Raw genomic sequence first — 27,190 nt, 5'->3', positions numbered from 1 at the left:
GACTGAAAGCTCCTACTGTATTCTTAGAATAAAAAAGAGGATCCCAAAGAAATAGGGAAATGTTAGAAAATTTCAGTTCAAGACATTGTTAAAGCTCCCAGAGAACCATGCAGAGGCATTTTAATGAGATAGCAAAGATTTTCACCTTTCACATCACCACTTTCTGCAAGCTCTGACCATTCTCCTCCAGTATTTGCTCCTGTGATGTCCTCTGGCAACATAATCCATGCAGAAAATTACCTGAGCTCTTTACCAGAAAGACATCCACTTATTTTTTTTAATCTCAGTTCTAAAATATTTAGAAGGTGCCATTTAGTTTTTGAATTCTCCCATGCCATAAGTGATGTGCCTCTGCTCACATTGAAATGTTTTTTGTTCTAAAGAGTATGAAGCACTCTAAAATTGCAGATTCATCAGCTTGCAAAGCTTTCCTTTATGCTTGGGAAATTTCATTATTACTACAGTAACGTAGCAGAGATGAGGGTCCCCATTGCACATACTCCTTAAATAATGAACAGGCAACTGAGGCACACAGAAATGAAGCAAGTTGGTTGAGGTCACACAATGAGATATCACTGGATGTGTGACCATGGCTGGAAGTGTGTCCATCTTCATTACCTGCTGGTCTTGTGCAAGGTATTAAAGATGCTGAAATAATAAAGGCAAAACAACTGGTCTAAAGAAAAGACTTGATGCCATCAATACAGCAAAAATAGGATAATCTGAGATGAGCACATGTAAGAGAGCAGTATGGACTTGATATGTGTGGCCCCACACATTCCTGTTTCTCCTGTCTCCATCCCTGCTGTAACTCCATCATGCCAGAATAGGCTAATGTTAAACACTGGTTAACCTCCTGAGGCCAAGGAAACAAACATCAGGAGCAAGGTTTTCAGTCATTTCTACCACTCTGCTCTCCTCTGTACAATTCTCTGGAAGTAGAGCAGTGACCAGAAGTTCTGCCTGCGAGGTATGGAAGTGGCACAGGTTTAAAATTCAGCTTTTAAAAAATTGGAGAAGCCACAAAGCTGCCAACTCTGTAATTCTATGCACTTGAATCAGAATGACAGACTCTCCCAAGATGAGCAGAAATGACAGCAGCTTGCAAGTGGACTATTCCCCTGGTAAAAACCCATTTATTTTAGGCATTTTTGATGATGAGCTTTTCCAGTTGTTTTAAAGTTACACCAGTGGCTAATAGCCTGGAGAACAGAAATAGGAACTTGCAGACTGAGCACCCAAAGGGAAACTGAATGACTGCTGCTATGGAAACCAATGGCGCTGTGTAGGAGCACCTCCAGCAAATGAACTCCCATCCATTTCAACCAGCTCCAGGGCCACAGGGGCAGACTAGCCTGGAAATGAATAACGAGTGACAGCACGGCCCAGGGCAGGGGAATGCCCCTCTGCAGCAGATCCAGAGGCCACAAGGCTTGCCCTAAACCCATGAGCTGTGTCAAGAGGCAAATCTGTAGAAATAAAGAATGAGGTTCATGCTGAAATCATTGCAGAAGTGACTGGACAGTTAGCAGGGTTTGCACCTGGTCCTTCCTGCATTTTAAAATTGCAAGATATATGTTGCACTTCTATTGAATAACATATATATAAAGCAGGCAGAGGAAGAAGCGGTGGCTGCTCCCTGAGCATCCCACAAGTTGGGTGAACAAAACTCCTATCAGCTCAGGTGCTGCTGGATTCCTCCCCCATAAGGAGGGCACAGGAACAGCTCATAGCACTGTCCCTTGTGGCTGAAGCACAGTGCAAGGTCCCACATCACCCTGACACCTCAGTAAATGAGAACTGGACGAATGGCAGTTCTGATCTCTAATTATTCCAATGTGTCAGCCTTGCAGTTTAATTTGTGCCTAGCAAAGACATGATTACAACAGGTGTTTTGGGTTTTTTCTGGTGCCTCAGCTGTATTTACCTTATGCATTACTTTGCTAATCCAAGTTGCTTCTATATATTGGCAGAGAATTACAGGAGCATTATTGTCTGCTCATGAGAAACAGCTCCAAACTGTAAAAGGTCAACAGGCTGAACTTTCCTCATTTTGGCATCATCAGCAGTTGCTGCTGCGTGTAGTTCCTACAATAGAAAGGGCTTTCCTTACGCTGGAATGAGAACACACCTTTAACACCTTGGTAATGTCGACATTTATTTTCTCTTTAGAAACCATAGCTCAGCTCTCACAGAGATACTTCTATGACAGAGAACACCATCTAGCACAAATCTACACTGTTTAATGTTTTCCATATTTAAAGCCATGTCAAAAACGCAAGTAAAGCTCAGCTCAAATTTAATTTCCCTTTGTGCCATTCTTATAGATGGGATGCTGTCCCCTATAATGGCAACCAAACCCCTCTGAGAGGTGACAGAACTTTATCCCAGAAGGTTTCTGTTTGAATTCCACAAAGCTTTCCATGAATAAAAGCATATTAAATAGCTCTGAGTGGGAACTCCAGCTTTTACATGGTGCTACCCCATCTTCATACCTGTTTTTGGCTTCCGATAGCACTTGGATGGTTTCCTTAACTCCGCATCCCACAAGGGAAGAGAAGATTGGGTTGTCATGCTACAACCACACAGCTCTTCGGGAAGTTCCACGTGCATCTACAGTTCCAGCCTTGGCCCATCACCACCTTTGAGAAGATAACATCCCCACTGCATTACATCCTTAACCACAACTTCTGATCTCCCATTACAAAGCACTGCGGGAGCAGTTTGTCACTCTCATTAAGCAGAACAGCACACAATTATTAATACCACACATTTATGCAAACAGCAGTGAGAAATGGCTGCCGCATTTTCTCGATAAGCAATGCAAAATCCTTCCAATTAACATTTTAATTAGAAAATTCACTTACCATGAAACTGTCCTGAGTTTTCTTCAGGGTTCTACCCATTCCTCTGCAGCATTTTCCACCAGCTCTGAGATGAGGGACCCGGCAGCTGAAGGGGAGTTTCTATGTGAATTATACTCTTAGCTCATGCTTGATTCTCTTTATTTTACAACTTCAGGCACTCAGGCTTCTATTTCACCATCACTTGCCCTTGAAGACTAATGCAGCTTTGGGGAAAAAAAGCAATTACCCACTCTGAAAAGCCTCGTAGTTACAATTATGAAATAATAAGATGTCAAAGGCAAACGCCTAATTTAGATATAGTGGCTTAAACTTCGTTTAGTGAACTACTACAAACTGTTCTCTCCAATCATTGCACCCACATGGTACAACGATGCCTTTGGCCGACACAGAAAGCAAATTTGCACAGCTTTTGTACAGCGCTGCTGAGAGTGCATTAGAAATTGATAACCTATTTGCTCACCGTGTCACCAATAATGCATTGCTTAGCATTCCAATTCCATTCCCTTTTTTTTGAATACACTCTGTAAGCAGGAAAACTTCTGCCTCTAGGGTAGAAAAAGCATAACATTTGAGAGCAGTCGTTTTGTGAGCACTGAGGCTGAGGGACACAAGCATCACATCTCCTGGTGGTTTCCACACCAACATCCCGACCTCCCTTCATGCCCATCTTTCATTACTGGGTGAATAATCCATCTTTGAGTGAGTGAAAAATTCTAGAAGAACACCGATGGCAATGTCTAAACAAAGCTCAATTTTAAGCTGGAGTTTTTAGACCAACCTAATCATCACCGTGCAATGCACATTTCTGGGAACGGCAGACTCCTAACATTGCAGATTCTCACTGCATGTGCTGCCAGGTCAGATCTTACTCATCTTAACACCATCTGAGCTGCGATAAGTGCTGCAAGGTGGCAGAAGGGAAGAGATTACCCCCCTTATCCTGTAATTGTATGCTCTGATAATGTCCAGGTACCATTATCACAGCCCAAGCTTTTTATGAGCACAATGCAGGCACACACAACTCCTGCACCTTGAATGCTGGCAAGCCACACTCTTTATCCTTGCAACAGGCATTAAGAAAAACCATATGCTTGTACAGACTTGCAAACTACTGTGGAGACATGCAATATGTGCTGAGAGAAGCCAGTCACATACAAGCATTCAGGAACCAGAGCTGGTGTAAGTGCTTGTGAAGCCATCTCCCCCTCTACGCTGCCCAAATCCTTGCTGAGACTTGGGGCCACCTGAAGGTCCCACAGCACACATGCTGTGCCTCAGTCATAGCTGGGTGAGCATTACAGCTCATGAGGACCATTTTACATTGGCTCAGAAAAGTACAATGCATGTAAGATCACATGCAAGCTGTAGGGCAGGAGAGTAAGACAGAGACACTGAGGAGGGACAGCACTTTGATGGAAACCCTTCAATGAGCCAAGCCTTCCTTCTCCACCTTGGAAGAAACAACCTCTCTGTTGTAAACTTCAAGTCTGTGCTACAGGATGAGGAAAAGCTGCTTCATCTCAGCCTCAAATGGATCAGTTCAGCATTCCCTGCACCTCTGTTCTCCCTAAGGAAGGCCAAAACCTTGGGACTGGATGTTTTTCACCAGAGAAGCCCAGGGTGAGATACAATTGGTCCCTCATCATATACTGAAAGGCCAAGCAAAGAAGGGGAAAAGAACAATTGATTGTGAACAAAGTTAGTGAATTCTTCATCGTAAATTTATCATAGGTATTTAACTGCAATCTTTGAAGGCTCTCTGCCCCTTTCATACTGTTTTAAAATATCTAACAAGAGGAATAAGGACAAAGAATATGACTTTAAATCAGAACTTGATAGATTTACGACCAACATCATATGGGAGCTACTTCTGAACTTCTGTAACAAGATGCCAAGGTTATGACCCAGGAGCATCCTTTCAGCCATAGTACCAAGGTTACAGCTCATTAGTGGTTCTTTTCCCAAAACATGTTTCCCACTAGTTTCGTTTGAAAGCAAAATCTGCCCAGAAGAGAGAAAACCAACACCCTGGAGTGAAAAATGACAGTGAACAAATGCACTGAATCATTACACAAAGCTAGGAAAGTTCCCACAGCTCACAAGCAGAAATTGCCTGCAGCACCTGTTTTCAGAAGGCACTGCTTAGTCCTGCAGGAAGACAGCCAGACTGAGCGTGGCAGAGCAGTATTCTCAAGTGGAACAGCCAGTGCCTAATCCCTAGCTAAGTGATAATCACTGCTGTGCCAAATGTGAGGGTTGCTATCTCACACGTTCACTTACATTTATCTCCCTCTCATACTTTTAATAATGGAATCATCTGAAAACAGATTTGTGGCAAGCTTGTCTAGACACTCTTTTCATTCCCCACCCAACTCACAGAGAATCATACGCAGTCTCTTTGTAAAATACAAAGATCAGATAACACCTGCAGAACAAACAAGACATGTTTTCCTTTGTCATACAGCGAAAGATTTGAACAGAACATGAAAACAAAACACTGTCAGTGATAACCTAGGTAAGGTTATATGAAAAGATAATGGTTAGTCAAGGCTGATTCTATCCCACCATCTTACTTACATCAGATGATGTTCTGACATCAGGCCTCAACCAGTTCATCCATGAATATCACACCCACCCACATCCATACTCCAGCTCAAAATGAAGCTTATATGGAAGCTGGGCACCTGACATGCCTTACTTCTGTCTCTTAAACCAGACATAAATCAATCCAAGCTTTTCATTCTTTCTGTATAGATTAAACAAGCGCTTAAGACAATGCTTCTTTGCATCATTCATGTACAAAATTTTATTCTGTATGTTAACATTATCATATCAATTATAACCCATGTTCACACTATAAATTTTCTGACAGGAATCCGCAACACCAGCTGCTATATTAGAAATCCTTAGGAAAGCAACTTATCTTAGCTGCTCGAGAAACTTGAAGATAAAGTGCAAAACCACAATGCAATTCAGACAGACATGCCCTGACTCAGTGAAAGATAAAGCTGAGTTCTTAAGACTACCAGATAAGGATTCATTGCACACGATAGGAGAGTGACCTGATCTCAGTTTCCAGGTTTTCCCACTACCAGGCATGGATGACAACGATTAATTTCACACTACTTTAAAGGTTAAAAAAACCCCAACACAATAAGTTCACAAATAAAACAAAAAAATCCAACTACAGTACCTGAAGCTTAGCACTATACCAGGCCCCTTTACCCAATAAAGGTTTTAGGACAAACTGATGAAGAGAAATGTTCATTTAACAGCTTCTTTGATTTTAATGTCAAGGTGTCAATTAGCAGGACACCTTGGGGATCCAAGTCATAATATATGTATATATTTTCACCTGTACCTGCAGAACACAGGCATACACAGCATCACCATCCAGCTGATAAGACTGCCAGCTGTTCCTCACGACAAATCAATAAAAATCCTCAGTTTTATTAACTAGGTCCAGTTCACAGAAGGTAAAGCAAGCTTATGTCTGTCCTTACAGCCACAGTGCACTTTCCCCAATACCAAATGCAATTTTCAAACCAAGCACTAAAAGCTGTGTGTGACTTCTTCCTTCCTTTTACATAATTATTTTTCATTAAGCCCTTTGGAACAAGGGCTTAAGCTTACATCATCCATTTTACTTCCAAGATGCAAATCAAAACACTACACTACACTCAGTGAGGCAGGCTGCCTCTTCCTCACTGCTTCTCTTCTGCCATTCAGCTTAGCACACCATAGTTCATAGTTGAAAACTCTTGTTACTTGTTAAATGAGTTGTAAAGAATAGCTTTGTAATGTTACTGAGCTCAGCTTGCTAATAAGCACACATCAATGTCTCAAACAAAACCATCCTGCATAGCAAGATTAAGGACCTTCTCCTGCTTATAGCTTTATGCAATCATGCAATTCACAACATACATTCCATAGAATTCATTCTCACTTAATACTCTCCTTCACACTTTTGTATTATTTCATTATAATCAATACTTCAGTCACACTTCCACATACAGGTATACAGAACATCCAGGGCTATTTTACAAGGCAGCAGGTATCCAGTGTCTTCCTTTTCTAGATCATTTCAACAGACAAACAATTGTAAAGACCCATCTGATATACTCTGGTAAAGGCAGTTGCCCCAGATGAGCAATAATGCACGAGACTACTGTGGAAGACTGTGGAAGAAACCCTGACCACATTTCTTCATAGATGAAGAATTAATCCTTTAGTAATTGTGCTTCTTCAGTCTCCAGCGATCCTCTTGGAACAGGCTTCTGCAGCTCTATAAGTTGTTTCATTTAGGAATTCACTCCATAAAGATCTCATGTATTTCAAAATAAAATCAAGATGCACTTCAAAGGGAAATACACAATACTATCAAAAATTGCCAGATACTACCATGAAATCACATGGGCAAGATTTCACTCTGTCAATCAGCAGTTCTTAATCATCAATACAGAAACATTTTTCAAATCCGGCCCATATGACTTAAGCCCCTGGCAAAAGTTGCCTTACAGCATGCATAAGAACACCACTTCTGGAAGACTTATCTTTTCTCCTCCTCCTTCCCAAAAGGGTACCCAATATAAAAAAAACTGTCAATGCCTAAACAAAAATATATGGAGTAATGGGTGAACTTAAGAATGATCTCCTCAAAATCATGGAATAATAGAGTAAAAACTGTTAACTTACCATCAACAGAAAGACTAATAAGTTGGATTTCAGTTCTATGAAAAACAAAACACACACCTCAACTTCTGAGGTTCTTTATTACTTTGTCAAAGACATTTTAATAGAATTATTCTTGTACTCTGATCTAGTATCCTATCACAGCCAAAAACCTCCCTTTTAAGGAAAGCCCCTTATTTTGTACCAATTTGGACTGCCAACTGGCTTCAATTTTTCCATTTAATGAATGCTCTGCAGTTCTAAGATGAGTTACGCTCTTCTGTTCACATACAATAAAACAGTCTAATAGATGTAAACTATTTATTGAATATTTGCCACCAATATCGTTAAATACATCATCTCGCAGTTTTCTGCTTTCAAGTTAAAATGTCAGAAACAGAACACCAAATATTTACAATTCTTATAAGGAATGTTACATAATGACACATTAAGGCGTAAATTCTTTTGGCTTATAATTCTGAAAAGAATGATAATAGCAAAAAGTGATGCAAAATCTTCATCGTGAGATTATGATTAAGCTACAATGTTTTACAAAAATATGGTGTAAGATGGCAATAATCCCATTCAAAATCCTGCATTAGGCCCCTCAAGAGAGGCTGATAATTTATACAGTCAAAACTTTAAAATTTACATATAAAGGTACCCTATCCACCATTGAAAAGTACAACTCTCAACATATACAGTTTTCAGGCCACAGTTTTGAAGGTCTGGAGTATCAAGTTGGTTTGATGAATTAGTCGGTTGGCACTAATGAACACATTTATTGCCCTGTTAGAAAAACAAAGATTACACTTCAGACACTTTTCAATGAATGCAATTCAGTAAATACAGAATTAAATCTGGATAACTGAAGGTACAATCAACAAATGCACAGTCAGCAGCGTGGCATAGTTAGGATGGTATTTTACAGGTTGAATAATAAGATTATCATGGTGGAAAGAGATAATCAAAGATAAATGAAGTGCTCACTTGTGTCATTGGAGTTTTCTACTGCGAGCCTAAGTGAGCAATCTCCAGAAAGAGATCCCCAGTGGCAGTCAGCCCTTAAATGGGGTCTAGGAAAGGTGGAGCCAGGTTCCACCCCTTCCAGTCACACAAGTGAATTGCCTTCACCTGTGCTCCTGCAGCTGACTCAGTTCTTGCCTCAGGTGATCCATCAGTGGTTCAGGCCATGACTCAACAGTTCCCATACAATGAATATATTAGCATCTAGGGAAACTGGAAGCATCTTGATGCATTTGCATACTATGATGTACCTGAAGCTTAAAACTGGCAAACACACTTATGTGTATAGCTATTTCTAAGAACACTATTGGCAGGAACTTGAAAAAACTTTGGTTCTGATTACATAGCTTTACAGTTTTACATAACTAAGGAAGTGTAGAGCAGATGATCATTAGATGTCTGTTCTTTTCATAGCTGAACATCCCATCTCCTGATAACTTCAGAATTAGCAACTTTTTACTCATACTGAGCATGCAGTCACATGGAAGCAACTTATTTCAGTTACCTCTGATAATAAAGAAGTGTGGGGTCACTGAACTTTCCAACACAATGACACCAGTAAGAGTGACTAATCTATTTGGTGCTCTTCATTCCTCATGAGAACAGGGTACCTTACCCAGCATTTCGTTCAAACAGATGTAAATTACTTTTTATTCCACAAGGAACACAGATGTTACCTGGGATTTTCTGCAATATTGATAATACCTGAGGCACTGTAAAGCTTATATCCACAACACACCCAGCATTCACTTCACATAGGGCTGAACAAAGCTGGCCTTTTTCAGCATGTATGGAGTAAGCACACAACACATGCAATTCCTGCCCCATTTTTTCAGTCAGACAGTTTTGTCTAATTTTCCCCTAGTCACACCAGTTAAGATCTTTTCACTGTCTATACGCTTAGTACAAAAAGACACTTACTTTCCATCTTTAAAATAGGTTTTCAGAGTATCGCTGAAACTTTTGGAGTATTTTACAAACTCTTTCTTTTGGTGCTCAAGTGCCTAAGAAAAGAAAAACACCAAGAAGTCTAAGTTGAGATGCTGTTGTGTACATTGTAATCAAAGGGAGAACAAAGTACATGAGTATTTTGTAGATAAAGGAATAGGTTTACTGTGGTGATGGGCTGCTCTTCTGTATTTTTTTTTAAACCAGTCTTCCTACAAAACTGCTGAATATTACCAAACAGTCATACTAAAACACTGTCATTGACTAGTTATGCTCTCCTGTTCATCCTTGATGAAAACAATATGCTTTCTCCTCTACTATTAGAAATATTGTATCAAAAAAGTTATTTAACATACCCTCCGGTTCTGGTATTGGTATTTCTTGAAGACATTATTTACTGTGTCAAGAAGTTCCTTTATTGCACTGGCGATATCCCTGTTTGACAATGAAAAGAACTGTAATATCCATAAGCTATTCAACAAAAACATAGAAATTTAATCCTCTTTTAATAGTAGCACAGAAGGAATTACAAATACAACGCAGAGAAATCAAATGCTAGGAAAGTGACACGGAACTTAACCTGCTAATTACTGATTTGTATTACAATCTACTAACATGGGGATCTCTTCAAAAATGTTCAGCTCTGTTCTCATTTCTATGGATATGAGAAACAACCCTCCAATGGGAACAATTTTGCCTGCACCTCCCACAGCACTTGAGCATTCATCTCTAAACAGAAAGTTAGGCCCTTCAAACTCCACAAAAATATAAAATACTGTACTTACTTGATTGTCTGAAGAAACCTCACCCTGTCATTGATCTCATCTGGAATCTTACTAAGAATCTGTTTAAGTGCTCGCGCCTTTTCATTCAGATCTTGGAATTCTGGTTCTGGTCTTTCAATCATATATTCTAATAAGGTGGATATAAGAAAAATGCCATTAGCTTTTCATCCAACAGTTCCCAGTAACAGCTTAAATAAAACAGGATTTCACAAAATGCACTAGCATTGCCACGATGGATTTCAAGGTATTAACAGAAGCAGCACAATAACTTTTCTTACTGAAAATTGGAGAAAGAATAGAGCCCATTTTTATTTCAAAAGAACACTGACAATGTTACAGTAATACTGCATCTGGTTAAAAGAACTTTAAGCCTACTGTATGTTGCTCTCCTGTCAGTGTAACTGATGCTTTCAATTTGAAGCAAGCCACAAAAGGTGAACTACCCACACAAACAGTTCAAAGCATGCATTTTCTTTTTCTCAGTCAAGAACATGTCTGCGGATTGCGGTGGTGGATTTTTTGTTTCTTTAATGTCTCCAAAACAGGTATTCAGAGAAATAGCTATCCCTACTATGCAGCATAGTTGAAAAACAATCTACTAAAAAAAATAAACCTCTCCTGAAAAGAGGTAGAGCAATGCATGTTCTTGTTTAGAGTATGATGAAGAGCACCCTTAAGCAACATGAGACAAGGCATTACCTTCTACATCATCCGCTGCCATACGTAGAAGAGACTCTGTAAAGTTCACATCCACACTTTTTTTCTCCAGAATTTTCATAATAATATCCTGTGTGAGGCCTGGATTTTCTTTTTCAGCCTGCATAGTAAGAAAGCTTACTCTTAAAAATGCTCTAGAAATGCAACCCTAAAAGCAAATTTTAATGCAACTTGCTTTGTACACCGGAGAGTTTGCTAGAAAATTTTCCATTCTAATGGCTTTATATCAGCACATTACACTGAAAACTATTCTTCCAGTATATCTTTCTTGGGTTATAGCAGTAGTTTTATATGAATGACTATCAATAAGTCCTTCCCCTAGTTACAAAACATTTCTTACTCAAATTGACAGCAACTTCTTTATGCTGTTGTACTTGTGCAGTGTAGCACCAGCAGTATTCACAGTACCTGTGTTCCTACCACAAAACTACACTGCGTTGAACAAGAATGAGGGTGTGTGTATGTTTTGAGCTAGGACTACCACTTCAGCCAATCTCAGTTTCTATGTTATTTGTATTGAGCTTAGCTCCTCAGCACTATCTCTAAAGAACATTTAACTCGGAAGAGTTCTAATTGAGAACTGTGACTGCTCAAGCACACTTTAGGTGGAGAAACAGGAAAGCACTGCTTGGGTGCTAAGCTCAATGTAGCTTGCATGTATGTTTATTATTATTTTTGCTAAAAGAAGTCCAATGATAGCTACTACAAGTATTATGGAATCATGCTTACATTTTCATTCTTGAGGATAATATTAACTTAGAAGTAGCATTTCTTCAATTTCCTGCTAGATGTTAATATCAAACTTACCTTTCATCTACAATAAGATCCCTTAATTATTAATCTTATAAGCCATCTTCCATGCCTTATACCTTCCCAGTTCTTCTGAACACCTATTCTACATAATCTGATCCTATTAACACTGGATTTGTTACCTCTATTTTCTGTTCCATCTTCACTGATTTATGCCACCTTTAATCTTTCATACTATGTAGACAAGGTACGACTGTTTCAGATTGCTCAGTATACTTAAATCATTCCGATTTCTAGCACCAGCACACATTCCAAACTCACCATCCATGCAACTGTACACTCTTTTTATTGAAGTCTATTGATCGTAAAGGATGCATTCTTCAAACATGGTAATACAAGGAAGTTATTTTGGATTTCAACATATACTGTTTAACTTTTAAATGCCCATTTTCTTCAATACAAATTACTTCTCACCTTAATAAAAGCTGCTCTCAGTGTCTGAGCTGCAGACAGATTTACTCTTTCTAGCTGCAATAGAAGTTAAGAATTATTAGCAATTTCAATGTTACCAGAACAAATCAAGTAAAGTACTCATGCCTTGCCTTATATGGCCAAGTGGAAAAGGGTACTGACAGAGGAACAAAGACTGATCTCATCTGAGGGGACAGACAATATGAAGTTTAATCCAAACAAACAGCACAGAATATGCTTTGCTTTTATTCAGCTTGCAGCAGAAATCTGACAGAAGACTTTTGAAAACATCTTGACCATCCCTGATACTTGCAGGAAGACAAATATTCTATTCACTACAGCCATTAGCAGTAGAAATATAAATGTATCAGGTTGTTCACAGGTACATGCTACACCATGCATCACTTCTTGTCGCATAATGCACAAGTTCCTAATGCTGTGTCAGATCTGGGAACATCAGAGCTGAAACAGCTCCAAAAAAAATTTGTGTGCAGTTACAGGGATTAAGGGGAAAAAAACACTGAAGTAATCACTTCAAAAGGAAGTGTGTGATCAAGAAAAGTCTTATTTACCAAGCATTTTTACTAATATCCTCCGCAAAACCTAATTAAAATATCAGGGTCAACATACTTAACTTTTGAGAAGCTTGAAACCACATTTATGGGAAAGGGTGAAATGATGGACAGAAATAAAGTAGTGTTAAGAAGTTCTCTCTGTCAAGATAAGCAATCTGTTACTGCAATCAGATTTTCTAAAAGGGATTACTAGATTCTAGAGCAAAAGCACACAGCTTACCTCGTTAAAGACAGGGTACATAACAGCATAGAGTGGCATGGAAACCATAGAAGTGGTCTCTGCTTCATTCTTCATCTCTTCCATTGTCATCCTCATTCAAAGACCCACTTCTGAAGAAAAATGCTATAGAAGCAAAAGACTCCTCATTCACTGAAACGTTTCTTCTTTCTCCTCGTTGTGCAAGAATATTTGAAGAACTTGAGAAATACGTTGTCCTTATGTTGTGAGGAAAAAACAACCACAAACCAACAAATAATTATGAGTGCTAATGACTGACAATTGCTAAAATAGGAAAAAAAGCACAGAACATCAGTTCCTGCCCAGAACGTGGGAATTATGAGTTTGTTAAGCAAGTATAGAATGACTGCTTCATGCAATTTTAAACTCCCATTTCTAATTTATCAAACAAGCAGGTATTTTATAGGAACATGCTGCCACAAAATCTTCACTGCAAGGTCTTACATAATTCATTTCCCTCGAAGTGATTTCACTTGATACACAATACAAAAATTGTGAATACACTATCTTTATTTTTATATAAGCAGAAGTCTTAAGTCATCTTTCCACTCAGGGTGTGTCAACAGCTATGCTAACTGAATGGAAAATTATTGTTCCAGTAACTGAACCTTGGTTTTGGAAGTTCTCCACCCAGTCCAGCTCATCATGCCCAAGATAGCATGATCATTGCTCAGACACAGAAATTAAGAGGGGAAAAAAGGAAGACGGCTGCCCCATGGTTCATAAGAAATCTCTGTAGCAGACTGCTGTATTTTGTGTTCAACAATTTAAGACTTCTGGAATATTTTACGTAACATAATTGAGTTTAAGGACCTCATGTCCAAATTAGGAATAACAATGCAAATGTTTTTATTTTCTTTGATTTTCTCCATACTTAATGTGCTGTAGATTTTTCCTCTCCCAAGAACCTTCAGACATCCAACATTTGTATGCTCAAGTAGCAGATTTTACTGATGTTTTAGCAAGTGAATAGGGTGACATTTTTAAGCAACAGTAAAAACTACAGCAATAACCAAGTCACTTAGCAATAGTCTGAATGGGTCAAAACACACTAAGACCTCAAGCTATACCCCCCACTTTGCTCTCGCTGGCTAGAAGTCTCCCGCACAACTATTTAAATAGCAAAACATTTCATCTTTTTGCCCAGGGCAAGTACATAGAAGTGAGATTTGTTATTGATTCAAGTAAGCACATAAGGAACACTGATGGCTACAAATACCATGCATGCCTCACATGTCCATGTGACTGGGCAGTATGAATACACCCCAGTGTGATAAAACTCAGGAGCAGGTCACATTACAGAAATAGGCAACAGTTGGGAAAGCACATTAAGAAGAAATTAAATGTAAATATAGTAACAAGTGACAGTTCCTCATACAAATTGTGACATGGATTATCTACTGCAAAACCTCCTATTTTTCTCTTACTGTTTCAAACCTTCAGTGCAACACACATAAGCAGACCCCTGTAGCCACAAAGAAGCCTTACTGGATCCTTATAAAGGTACCTGTACAGCTATGTTGGCATGAATGGTATTACAGATCAAGACTTGCTTATTTTTCTGTTTACCACCTACCAGCAGCTATTTTACAGTTATCAACAACATGGAAGAACGCAAGTGAATATTCATAGTTTCCCCCAGATGGGAACATCTTTAAACAATTTATTTCCGAGTTACACAAATTAATGCCAAATCTACTCCCATGAAGGTGGGGGGGGGGGGGGGGGGGGGGACTCGTCTGAACAAGTTTCCCCACCAGTGCAAGTACAAGCTGTCCCATTTCTTACACATGCATACTGCCAGCACCAAGAGCTCTGGCATGTCACAGGCGGGGTGGATGGATAGCCGTTTGCTTTACTCTTTAATCCAGTGCTCCTGGAAGCTCAGTAAAATAAATACCCAAGCAAGACAGTGCACAAAGGAGCATCACTGAAGACAGCATTCATAGATTGCTTGCAAGTGTTTATCTAAAGTATTGTGCTGTCAACAAAGTAAGCTTTTCAAAACAGGTAACTGAACACCACTGAACATTACCCAAGAGATTTTTGATCACAAGCAGAAGGGCAAAAAAGGACAAAGCAACCATTAGGTATAGTAACTATGTTTTTATGGGTTAGCAGCATCCAGGAAGAAAATCAAATATTAACTGAAATGATAAATTTTTATGGCAATGAAAACCCATTGCATTGTGGACTACCATGAAAGACTCATTTTCTGAGGAGCTATAAGGTACTGTTACTAATCTACGGTACCGTTAAACACCCCATATAGAAACAATTATCCACTATCTATTACCTATTTAGCCGGCACTGACATTCCTCAAACAAAGTAAATCAACCCTGGATTCACATTATCACAGAGGACTCAAGGGACTGAAGACAAGAGGTATTGTTTGAGACTGCAGACAAGACAGGCTTTTAAATACACGTGCACACAAAAAAACAGGCAAGAACAAATACTTTTGGTGGCAACATTGGAAAGAAGTCTCAAATACAACTTAGACCAAATCCCCATCAAAATAGTAATTAACTCCATTATTTAGGTGTATTATTAGATAGTCCAGCAGCCCTCAAAAATGCTGCTGTTGTGTGGGGCTTTTTTGACATTCAGAAAAGCTGGAATAAGATCCTACGAATAGGTCATCCATTGTAACAGCACAATGTCATGTGGCATGGAAAATCCTGGCAAATTGCTGTTAAATGCAAAAAGGGTGTTACTCAACTGGCCAATCTGTTAATTGGTCTGAGAGAGAAGACAAGGAGAATTTAGGATATACTGTATGAGTTATGGGAAAAGACAAGACTGCTAAATTTCATCTGCATATAAGACTTTTTTCTTTACACAGCAATCCCACAGACTCAAATGTAGCCTGTTCACCAGCATGTGTAATTACAAGTCACGCCTCAGCCCTATCAGATGAAATCAATCAGAGAGAAGGAACAAGATGGATATAGCAAGTGTAAAGAGAATTTAAATTTGAAAACAACGCTAAGATGCCAGCTAATATAGTCCTGTCTGCTTAGCATTAAGCCAAATGCATCAAGCTCTATTACCAGAGAATAACTAATATAGAATCTACTTCCACTGTCAACATAAATCTTACGTTATAACCTTTAATGTTTCAGCACCAAAAGACTATCTCAACTATTCTGCAGTCACAGAACTGGCACATTTTAGATGAATTTCAATGAATTCTGTTATAGACCTATTCCTCCATATCCACCCTATGAGGTTTTCAATCATTCAGCTGAACTGTCAGGGAAAAAAAAAAAACCACACAACACCCTATATTCAGATAAACTTCCTGTAAAGCAAAAAGGATAAAAAGCAAAAAACTACACTTTTTCCCTAAAATGTACAGCTACTGTTATCAGTGTCCAAGATATAAGCTTGCTTTTCTCATCTATGATTTTTTTTGACAGGCACCAAAAATCAAATAAAAGTAGTACAGAGCTACCTAGCAAGAAAACAACCAGCAAGGACAGAAGTTTTCTCAAATCCACATCTGCTCACTGGTCAGCATGAAAACAAGTAATTTAACTGTGAAAGAAAGGATTTTGTTTCATACTACCTTTTGAAAGAGCATTTAAAGAGAAGGCAAAAGTCTTGTGCTTGCAACTTGTAAAAACTTGGAAAACAATGGAAACCAGCTGGCAGAATTTCACTCCTCACCTATGTCATCTACCTACACCTCTGGTGTTGTCTCTGCTCCATTCTCAAGGCTCCATTTACCTCAGATGTAGAAAATCTTAAAGCAGCTAAACATTCGTGTTATTTCTTTTTGAGCACACTCTTTCTTTCTAAGCCAAGTACTAAGAGGAAGAAGGCCTGAGGCACTGATCTACCTGCATGATTAATTCAATGGCTGGCTTTTAGGACAGAAACAGAACTTACAGCTCTGCTCCTACTAGAACAACATTATCCCCGCTACCAAGAAGTTCTGCTCCACTTCTTGAATCCTCACTACAAGAAGATTGTGTTAAGAGAAAATCCACCAAGATCTGAGTTATTAGAAAAACCTATTTAAGCTTAGTAAGAATGAATGGGGTAAAAACAAACACTTAACTTGATGACTGTCCCAAATTCAGAGGCAAAGATCTTGGCCTTTATTTGTAAAGCCAATGTGCATGGCCAATAAGCTGTTCTAACAATGTACCTACCCTGTGCATAGCTTGGTACCTTCAAGTTTCCCTTATTAATGGTTGTTTTTAATAAACTGAAAAAAAAAAAAAAAAGCACAAGCTTTTCCTGTCAGGAGAGACATTACCTGCACAGTATTTTCAATTATAGATCATAATCACTCCCCTTATATAATTTTGACTGTATAGTACAAAGCTTAAAGCCTCTGTGCATCATATACTGAGCTACTTCTCTTTCTAGAGCCAGGGTGACTTGTTGACCAAATGGTTGAATTCACTGAAATTGGTATCAAGAGCAGCTGCAATGATAATGTCTATTCTAAAACCAGTGAAGACAACAAGAAACAAACAGGCAGCCTACTGTACAGGTTCTTTATTCTGCTAACTCTTACATTCAGCAGCTTCACTAAAGAGATTGCAGAAGGAATATTATCAGAAAATAGCACTGAAGTTTAATAAGCATCTTCAAATGCCTCTTAGTAGAGCAAACATGCACTCCTCAAACACCTGCATGCACATCTACCACAGCTACTTCCAGATGAGTTCACTCTGACAAAGCATAACTACTTATGCATTTTATTTTTGTGAGGGCAATTTGTGTGATTAATTCCAGTTGCACAAACTCACAACAAATCCAAGATGCCTATATTTAGACAGTTATTTCAAAATAATTAAAACCTGTTCTGAAAGCAGGCTTACAATAAACTCACAGTCTGAAGTTCAGAATAGAAGTTATTTAGTACACCCTAATATAAATACTTTGTTTTTGTGTCTGCCTATCACATGAGAAACAGCAGCTGCCTGGACCAGGCCCTAATTTCATTTGCTAGACCAGTAAATAATTTGTTTTTCACAGAATGGCTTGGGTTGGAAGGGACCTTCAAACCCACCCAGTCCTAACCCCTGCCATGGGCTGGCTGCCCCCACCAGCTCAGGCTGTCCAGTGCCCATCCATGGCCTCGGGCACCTACAGGGATAGGGCACCCACAACTGTAAGCAGCAGTGCCTGGGCCTCAACGTTCTAAGCCAAGAATTTCTCCCTAACATCTAACCAAAGTTTTTTTTTTTTTTTCCTATCACTACTGATCCACATACAAAGTTGATTTCTCTCCTGTTAATATGCTCTTTCTAAATACTAGAGGGCCAAAAAGATGCCTCCCTAAGCCTTCTCTTGTCCAATACAATATAGAATAACACAACACAACCCTGTTTCTCTCGCAAGCTGTTTTTCTTCTCCTTGGGAATTTGAAAGTAAAACTATTCTGTTGTTATTGCCCTATCAACCACCGACAGCTAAGCCACAAACAGAAACATCTCCAAACACAATAACACATTCCAATGGGTAAACAACCAGCACTCAGCAATCGGTTCCTTTGATAAAAAGAGCACAGCCACCTGCCCCAAGGCTTCAGCAGCATACCTGTGCCCCCTACTTGGGCAAGCCCCAGGAAGACCACACACTCACCACTCATTAATCACATCATAGCACACTGAAGCATTTAACAGCACCTGCCCAAAGCCCAGTCCTCACAGGGAGCACGATGCAGGCACTTTCTCTCCTCCCCCAGGCTCCAGGGCCGGCGGAAGGCCCCACCTGGTGCGAGCCGGGCCTGCCCCTAACAGCACCGCTCAGCAGTACAAGGCCGGGCTAAAAATACACCGCGGGCCTACGCTCCCACGAACGGCTGCGGGACTGCAGGCAGGGGTTGGTACCCTGCTTTACCAGGAGGGCCCCAAGCGGGAAGGACAGGGACAAGGACGAGCCCTTAGCTCAGGTCACCCTGCTTGATGGGCCGCTCCCAGAAAAGGAAGGGGAAGGCCAAGGATAAGGCCCACACTACACTCGCATACGGTTGACGCTTCTTCGCCCCTCACCCAGGCCCCAAACCTGAAAGTTTCACGCTTCTAACGTAGCGCAGCCCTAAAGGGAAAGCCAGGCCCGACGCAAACGTACCAGTGACCCCCACCCTCTCTCTCTCTCACACTCTCTCCCTCTACAGGGGCTTATCCCTCTGCAGAGTCTGGCCAAAAGAAGAAGACGAAGCAGCTCAACTCACCACCTTACCTCAGCTCCCCTCCACCCCGCAAAACCCACAGAGCTCCGAGGGGGCTTCTCCGCCGCACCGGAAGCCCTACGAGGAAGAAGCGTCCGCCGTGTTACCACACACCAGGCGTTGTCCGGAACTAACCGGCAGCCGCGCGGACCCCTGGGATTTGTAGTCCGCTCCCCACAACTACAAAGCCCACAATACAACGCGGCGGCAAAAGGGGCGGGCGGGGGGAAGGAGGAGGAGCAGAGGACGTCCAATCAGAGTTCGAAGCTGAAGGAGCGGGCGGAGCATCGGCGGGGCGGGGCGGGGCGCGGCGGGCATATCCCGGCGCGGGCGGTGGCGGCAGCACTTCCCACGGTGGAGTGTGGAGGGGGTGGTGTTGAGCTTCTGTGCTGAGCTGGTGAGTGCCTTTAGCCTGTTGTTATTGGTACTGTTGGTGTGCTTGGGGTTGCGGGAGGCTGTGATTTGCTGTTTGTGTGATGCGGTGCTGTATGAGGCGCTGTATGCACCTGAGGTGCGGGTTGTGAGGAGGGGAGCGCTCGCGCCGTGCTGTCCGTTAGTGCCTGAGGGGAGGCGGCGGGCGGTGTGGACCTGTATGGGGAGCGAGCGGAGAAGAGAGCGAGAAACAGCTATGTAGCCTTCTGCTGTCCCAGCGCCTGCTGTTTGTCCACCTGCGTATGTTTTCTCCTATGTTGGGGTAGTCCGATGCTCTGTCCCGGCTGTGCTGTGTGCGTGGTTGAATGCGGCTGCTGCCCCAGCCCTGTGCTGAGGTGCTGCCGCGCGTCTCTCCGTTGCTTGGTTTGGTGCTGCTCTGTAGATGTCCCCTACGTGGGCTGTTTGCGAACGGTCGTGTTACTTTCTGTGCTTTCTGTTAACTGCGTTATTGGAAAGCTTTGAGATGACGCTCTCAGTAACCAACGTGAATTTTAGCCAAAGCTCAGCACGGTTCTGGGTTTGCACCTTCATTCCCAATGCATTAGCTTGCAACTTTTCTAAATTTGTTTTACTTCGGTGAGGATTCTAGTGTAAGAAGGGGGTAAATCGGTAAATCACGGTGCTCCTCAATGCCAGCTGCATCTCCTTGCAGCACCGAGGTGGTAAAGTGGGAAGGCATTGACATCTGTGTGTGGGAGCAGAGCCCCTGTGTGTGCTACCCATGCATGTTACCAGTGCCCACCATCTTCATGTAGGTAAGGAAGGATGCTGGAAGATGAGTGCTGCATTTACGGTGCTTTATTATGTGTGCAGGGTATTTGTCTGTGATTCCTCAGTTATTTTATCAGTATTTCTGATGCTATTAGTGCTTCAGTCCAACAGAAAGCCTTGCTGGTTAGTTTAGGTGATAGACACAGAAATGTCATAGTGTGGGTTGAGGTATAGACATGTCTATAATATTGTCACTTCTTGGTGGCTTTAAATGAAGTTACAAATCTGCAGTCCTACTGGTACTAATATTTTATTTTAAATCATAGTATTAAGAATAGTTTTGATGCTTTTCTAGATTTTTTTTTTTAAAGCAGTAAGCTCTTGGGCCTGTTTCATACTTCATTATTTTTACAGCCTTTTCATTTTTCAGAATGTTAGCTTGTTTGGGAGTAACTGTTCAGGAGGTGAGAATAGGGAGGAAAAGCTTTTACTTTCAAATGTGTCTTGTCTACAGGACTGCACAGAGTAACTATGAGGTAACAACGTGATATCATGTGGCAAGGTTAATCTGGTTTAGGTTTTAAAATTTGTTTTGACTTGCTCACCTCACCAACTATTTTTAGTAAATAGTTTTGTCCTGTGTATGTGAAAGCATTCATGAAGCTGCTACTCATCTATCTACATTTTTCTGGAACTCTGCATTATCTTGTGTATCTGTTGGCCTATTGAAATCCCAAGTTACTGTGCTGCTGACTTAAGTAGATTCTGAAAATGGCCTGCAATTAATGCACCTGCTGAGTGCCTTTGTTTCTGTTGGAGTCTATGGCTGTGGTGTGCTGCTTCATAAGGTCTTCCAGTCATAGAAGAGCATGTGTTCAGATAGTCCAGTAGAGCTCCAGGTGTGTCTGAGTGTTCCATCATTGTAAACACTCCCAACACTTATTCTATAGATGTAAATGTAATGAGTTTACCTATCTCTTAATTCAACTTCTGTTGCATTACTAAATGTAGCAGTGGAGAGGAGCTGGTGCTGGTAGGATTCTTTGCCCCAAGCTCTAGCTACCCCAAGGTCTTCAGAATGCTTTCCAATTAGTGTATCTGTATGGTAACTGTTGAGTCATGGCCTGAACCACTGATTGAGCACCTGGGGAAAGGACCCAGTCAGCCCTGGGAGCACAGGTGAAGGTAATTCAGCTGTGTGACCAGAATGGGTGGAGCCTGGCTGCACCTCTCTTAGACCTCATTTATGAGCTGACTGCATCTGGGGAAGGACCTCTGGTTGGAGACCCCTCCCTTGTGGAGTTTTCCCTGTGAGCCTAGATCTTCAGAGACAGGTGAGCACTTTTCCTCTGTAACATCATTCCTTTGCTACTAGGTTCCTGTGTTGGTCTTCTACTGTGTTGACCTTTCTGATTGTTACAGTATCTTACTAGTTTATCCAACTCAAGTTTGTGTGCTCTTCATCTATGGAGACATATCTCTGACATGCTTGAATGTCTTTTAAAATAACTTGACAGTCCATGTTCTGTGCAGGCAGCACTATTCTGTCTTTGTAAAACACTGTCTGAACATTAATTAACAGAGTCTACACAAGTCCTGTGTTCAGTCTCTGTGATACCCTGCGGTTAAAACTATATTAAAATCTGGTGTAGGAACACGAATTTAAACATGCCTGGTTTTCTTTGTATTATACAGTTGCCTATGTTTGATATAGGAGGTAACAATTAATAGTTAAGGTGATGAGCAGATAGTAGGGATCTATGAAGTAAACTGTTTAGTAGTAACTTTGTAACATTGAAGACCAGAGTAGTTGATTTTAATTTGAAGGCATCTTCAAAATTGTTGTTTGATTTCTTTTGAATGTTTTTAGTCTTGTGAACTGCATATCAGAAGGTTAGTGGAATTTGTTAGTGATTGCATAGAACTAAGTATAAATGTAGGTAAGGTAACCTGTGCATTCTGTTATTAGAGCTGTGCTGTATTAATAAGCTTGAATTTTTCCTGCTGATCCCATACACACAATCCACTTCTTGTTGCTCCTTCAGCCAAGCAAAAATTAGGTGTCTATAACAGAGCCTTACTAGTAAGGTGGTTGCTGCCTGGCATTGCTTGGCAGGACAGCAGTGGTGTTCTTTTGACTGTTTGTGTTTTGGGTAATTTTCAGCAGCATCTCATTTGGTGGCCTGAAATGTCTGATAAGAAATTGTTCCTATGTGGTGTGATAAAAATATCAACTCTAAGGTCACATTCTGCTTTGTTTAATATACTTCAAAGCTAATGATTATGAGAACAGCAGAGTGTGGCTAATGTGATAAAAGCTGTGTGAGTTATCCACATCCTTCTTGGTCTTTTAGAGTCATTGCAGAGCAGCTGTAGCAATGAGATGGGAGAAGAGAATGTTTTGTTGATACAAGCTAATTAGTTAAATATGCACCTTGCTTTTGGTTAACAAGATTTGACCTTCTGTATTGTGAAGAATTTTTTGGTTTTGTTCAGTGTTTAAATATGGTAATTCTTCAAGAATGTTTTCTCAGATCTTGAGACAGCTGTTTTTTATTGGTGGGGGGGGGGGGGGGGGGGGTGTAATATTCCTACTGGAAGGAAGTTGAGCAGTGTGATTGTGCTCAATTTTAACCAAATAGCTGCCTATTAATCAGAGCTGTCTTTGTGTTTATTTGGTTGTTCTTCAGCCTTGCTGTTTTTCCTCATTATTGTTACATCTAAAGTAATAATTGCTTAATGTGAAGGATATCTAATCTGCTGTGCATGTTTGACAAAAGGTTTGACCTCATGATGACTTGAGTCTAGTGGGCTGCAGGTTTCTAGAAAGATCCCTTCTATCCAAACTGAAGCTGTACTCGGTGGTGTTTCATGCTTATACAAACAAATTCTTGTTAGCTAAGAGTGATCCCCTGAGTCCTTCAGTTCCTGTGCTCATTTGTTTTCACATATTTTGTCATCTGAATTTCTGTATATGGAGTGGGCTTGGAGTTTCCCTGGTATGAGAAGGGAAAACTATCACCTGCTTTCCAACTTCTTTTAATGATGTATTTAGGACTTGGTTTACTTGTGGAATCAACTGAATTTTGCTTAGATACCACAGCATGTGCTAATTAGCTTGACAATAAAATAATGTGCCCAAATGCTTGTACTAGATGCAAACTACCACTAGTGAGTTGCTTGAGCGGAGATACCATTTTAGCCCTTGCTACAGAACTTCAGAGTAAGCTAGAGAACTTGGACATATACTTCATAATGTTATCTTTTAACTGACCTTGGCATGTTGGGGTAATGTTAGGAGCACGGGTACTTTACTGAAGTCAGCCTGTCTGAATTCCTCATGATCACTGAGCCACCGGAGACTGCCTCCTGCCTTGACAATAGAGCAAAATGCTGTTTTTCAGTAACAGCACCATTTCTGTCTGAGGTAAAGCTCGCTGCCCCAGTTTTCCCTGTGTGCATCTTGGTTATATAAGTTACAGCTGCAAAGAAAATAGGTTTAAAGATTTAAGATTTCTTTTTTTTAATTGGTACACTAAAACTGCCCTTTTGGAATGTTTTTCTTTCCACTTCTAAATTAAAGCAGCTCTTTGAGCATTTAATGATTGGGTATTTCACATCGCAATTTGAACTCACTGAAGCAACTCATGTTTTCTTTCTTGGTTAACTTCTTTCCATAAAGCATTTGCTCTAGTTTCTAAACTATTTAAAGATATTAATCAAAACCTGTGCCCACACAAAGAGCTTACTGTAATACTAGGTTTTCAACTTGAGATTGTTTGGGTGTGAAGGGAAGGGGGGGGTAGGTCTCAGCGTTGTGAGTAGAGGTGAAGCCCACAGGGAAATGATATCCTTATCAGCTGAGAGGAATGAGAAGTGAGGAGGAGATGAGAGGAAAGCCAGGTTACTTCTGCTGTAGATATATCAGCTTGTTGACTTGTTAATTTCAGATTTACTCAAAAAGCAGGGGGAGGAGATGTTCATGTCTGCCAAAATACAAGTTATTAGTGGGAATCAAAAGATGTCTAATGATTCTTACAAGTACTCAAGGGGAATAAACTTCTCTTATTAAATTCTAAGACACTAGTGTAGTAATTTTTTCTTTAAAAGCATGTGCACTTGCATATGGTAACTATAAACCTCTTTATTAAGTAGCATTGTTTATTCACAATAACTTTACAGGCAACAGCTGTTTTTATTAAAGTAAAAAAAAAACAACAAAGCTGACTCAATGCTTCTAAAATAAACTCCAATAATATTGGAGAGAAGTGACATTTGAATTGAAGAATAGCTTTCTAGTTTAACACTTTATAAGCCTCTCGTGCTTGTGGCTTAATGTGGGAAAATATGACCTTGCTTCAACACTATGTATGCTTCCATACACCTTTTTTTATTGTCCTGTGACTCTGGCAGTGATTCTCCCTCACACAACTCATGAACATGTATTCCATGTTCTCCCATTTCCATCTGTCCTGAGAGAAGTTATTCCTGAAGGCTGCATAATTAAGGATTTCAGAATAAGGGAATAGCAGTACATGAGAATTGGATAAGGCAGTGTTAAAAGAACATGCATCTACCAATTGTAAGAGTAGAGTCAGATTGAGTGTTAGATAAACAGTTTTGGTCTTCTGTTATGATTTTGTTTTAATACTGCAGTGATTAAATTGGCTTTCTTTTGGAGTAAATAGGAAGAATTTTGTTTCTACTGGTATGAACAGGAAATAGTTTTTGAAATATACCACCTCATGAGCTTCCCCTAAAAAAGTGTTTTTTTAAAATCTCAGTGATGAGAGAATGGCTGCTATGTAACTTTTTCCCCTGCTCTGCAGCTCCCAGGGTATGGGATATGTATGTGAAAGTATGTAAATGGCTGTTGGAAATTCGGCAGGGCATGAGGTAACATTGCTAATAAAAGAATGTCTTAAAGGAATAAGCAGCATGAAGCCATTGTGGTGCTTTGTGGCTGTGGGTGTTCCTGTTTGTCCTCGGGACAGGCTCTGAAGTTGTGTATTACTCATGTCTGAAAGCAGCTCCTCACTTCACTGTGTGCTACAGCTATGCTTGTTCTTGCCTTCCCATGGGAGAGCCTTTCATTAGTTCTCTCTGTTATCTCTGAGGCATAGAAAATGTCATAGTAGCACAAATAAGCATGTGGATTTGGAAGCTTTTGGGGTCTCTACTTGCACAGAAGCTGCTTAGCATCATCTGCAGCTGGCAGTTTGTCTGCTGTCCCTATAGTGCATGCATTAAAATACTGAAGAACACAGAATATTAGTTTTATGAGGAGATGCTAAGGAAAAACAAGCATCAGAAAAACAAGCAAGCATGTCTAATTATGGATGATAAGAAGCAGCAGGGCAGGTAGAAAGGTTTTCCATGGAATTGAGTAAGGAATAAGGTGATTGAAAGTCTATTTGGGCGCTTACATACATGAATCAAAATGTCATTACTTTTTTAATGTGTGAAGGAGCAAAATGTATGTACAGTATCAGCACATGCTGTACTTATGAGTTTGATGCATCTTCCTCTATGAAGTGAGTGCAAAATACTAATTTGTTTTGAGAGGATAAGACCTCTCGTGGTCCAGGAAAATAAGTTATTGAAGTGATATATCAGATATAACTGATGTATCAGATTGGCAAATGTATGTCCAACACTTCATAGTTATGCTGAGTAGTCTCTGTGCCCCCTTTGCTCATGTGGTGCCCATTCCTCAGCCCATGTGGTGGTGGTTTCGTTTGACTTTTTCCGGGAACCTGTTCTGGTGGATGGGCACCATGCTCATGACAGGAGGGTTGGAGCTATATAATCGACCAGGTCCCTTCCAACTCAAGTCATTATGTGATGAAGATATTTTTCAATAAGAAAATACTTGTATTTGCAAGGAGAATCAACCAACATAAAAATTCCAACCTGCCTACAGCAGTATTTAGAAGGAGCTATGTCTATCTTGTATGGATCATCTTTACCTGTAGTGAAAGCCCTGAAGAGGAAGATGTGTTTTATCCACTGCCACTATTTTTGCTTCATGATTGGTAGGAATTAATTGATATTTACTCATTGCTTCCTAAAGGAGTTCCTTATTAAGTGAATAATCCTGTATTTATCTCACCCATGAGTTACTACTCAATTACTTATCAATAGATAGCCTAGTTCTAAAGAATAAAAAAAAACCCTCCCTTGCCTATAACAAAGGGATTTGAAAACAAGTCATTCAGTCTAACAATGTGTGTTTCTCCAGTATAAAATGAAAACAGACATTTCCTAACAAAGTAAAATCCAGTAGTTATTGTCAGGCATCTGAGTATTAATTTTCTAAAGGTGTATTTGAATGGATTTGATACTTGAAACAGCATTGTGTTATCTATAAGCTGTGTAAGTGACTAGGTGGCCTTGATATTCATGAAGTATGGTTATCTTTACTGTTCTAGAGCATCTTGAAATATTAGGTGATTCACATTACTTTAGGGGCAAGTGGTGTCATCAGTTTCCCATTTTTAATTTGCAAGTCTTTCAGTACAGAGGTTGAATAATGCTGTCTGAAATTTACAAATTACAAGTCCAAGATATTGCTTGAATTAGAGTTGTTTTGCAATGTCCTGATGAGTTGTTTAAGTCTATTAATACTAGTTATGTTCAAGGAGGTAGTTAGATTATCAGCTTAAATGAATGCTGTATTGTCATTCACTTGTTGGGCAAAAATCCGGTATTGAGTACCATTTCAGTCAGTGTGAAAACACTTTAACCTTCTGGAATAAATTGTTTCATCCTTGAAGTCTTGCGGGACTGTCCCTGTGACAGGAGA

At 40.2% G+C, this 27,190-nt stretch overlaps 2 protein-coding genes across 9 annotated transcripts in view; one reads left to right on the top strand and one right to left on the bottom strand.

Moving 5' to 3' along the window:
• Nucleotides 1–7,620: 7,620 nt before the first annotated feature.
• On the bottom strand, nucleotides 7,621–19,368 carry PDCD10 (programmed cell death 10). Of its 4 annotated transcripts, none has more exons than XM_015291669.4 (8): nucleotides 13,493–19,368; nucleotides 13,031–13,245; nucleotides 12,239–12,292; nucleotides 10,997–11,114; nucleotides 10,298–10,424; nucleotides 9,869–9,947; nucleotides 9,486–9,568; nucleotides 7,621–8,327 (listed from the first exon to the last, which is right to left on the bottom strand). In XM_015291669.4, exons 2-8 carry the CDS (start codon nucleotides 13,124–13,126, stop codon nucleotides 8,246–8,248), a joined length of 639 nt encoding a protein of 212 aa, XP_015147155.1. In that variant the 5' UTR covers nucleotides 13,127–13,245; nucleotides 13,493–19,368; the 3' UTR covers nucleotides 7,621–8,245.
• A 183-nt stretch (nucleotides 19,369–19,551) lies between these two features.
• SERPINI1 (serpin family I member 1) overlaps nucleotides 19,552–27,190 on the top strand; it is a 39,109-nt gene continuing 31,470 nt past the window's right edge. For 3 of the 5 annotated variants that reach the window (XM_040705578.2, XM_025153381.3, XM_015291667.4), the window contains exon 1: nucleotides 19,552–19,639. The gene's annotated coding sequence lies outside the window, so the exon portion shown is untranslated. 5 annotated transcript variants of the gene reach the window in all.

This window comes from Gallus gallus, chromosome 9 (assembly GCF_016699485.2).
Source record: "Gallus gallus isolate bGalGal1 chromosome 9, bGalGal1.mat.broiler.GRCg7b, whole genome shotgun sequence".
Lineage (NCBI taxonomy): Eukaryota > Metazoa > Chordata > Aves > Galliformes > Phasianidae > Gallus > Gallus gallus.
Note: the sequence above shows the minus strand (reverse complement) of the source record. Positions and strands in the feature narration are given on the sequence as shown.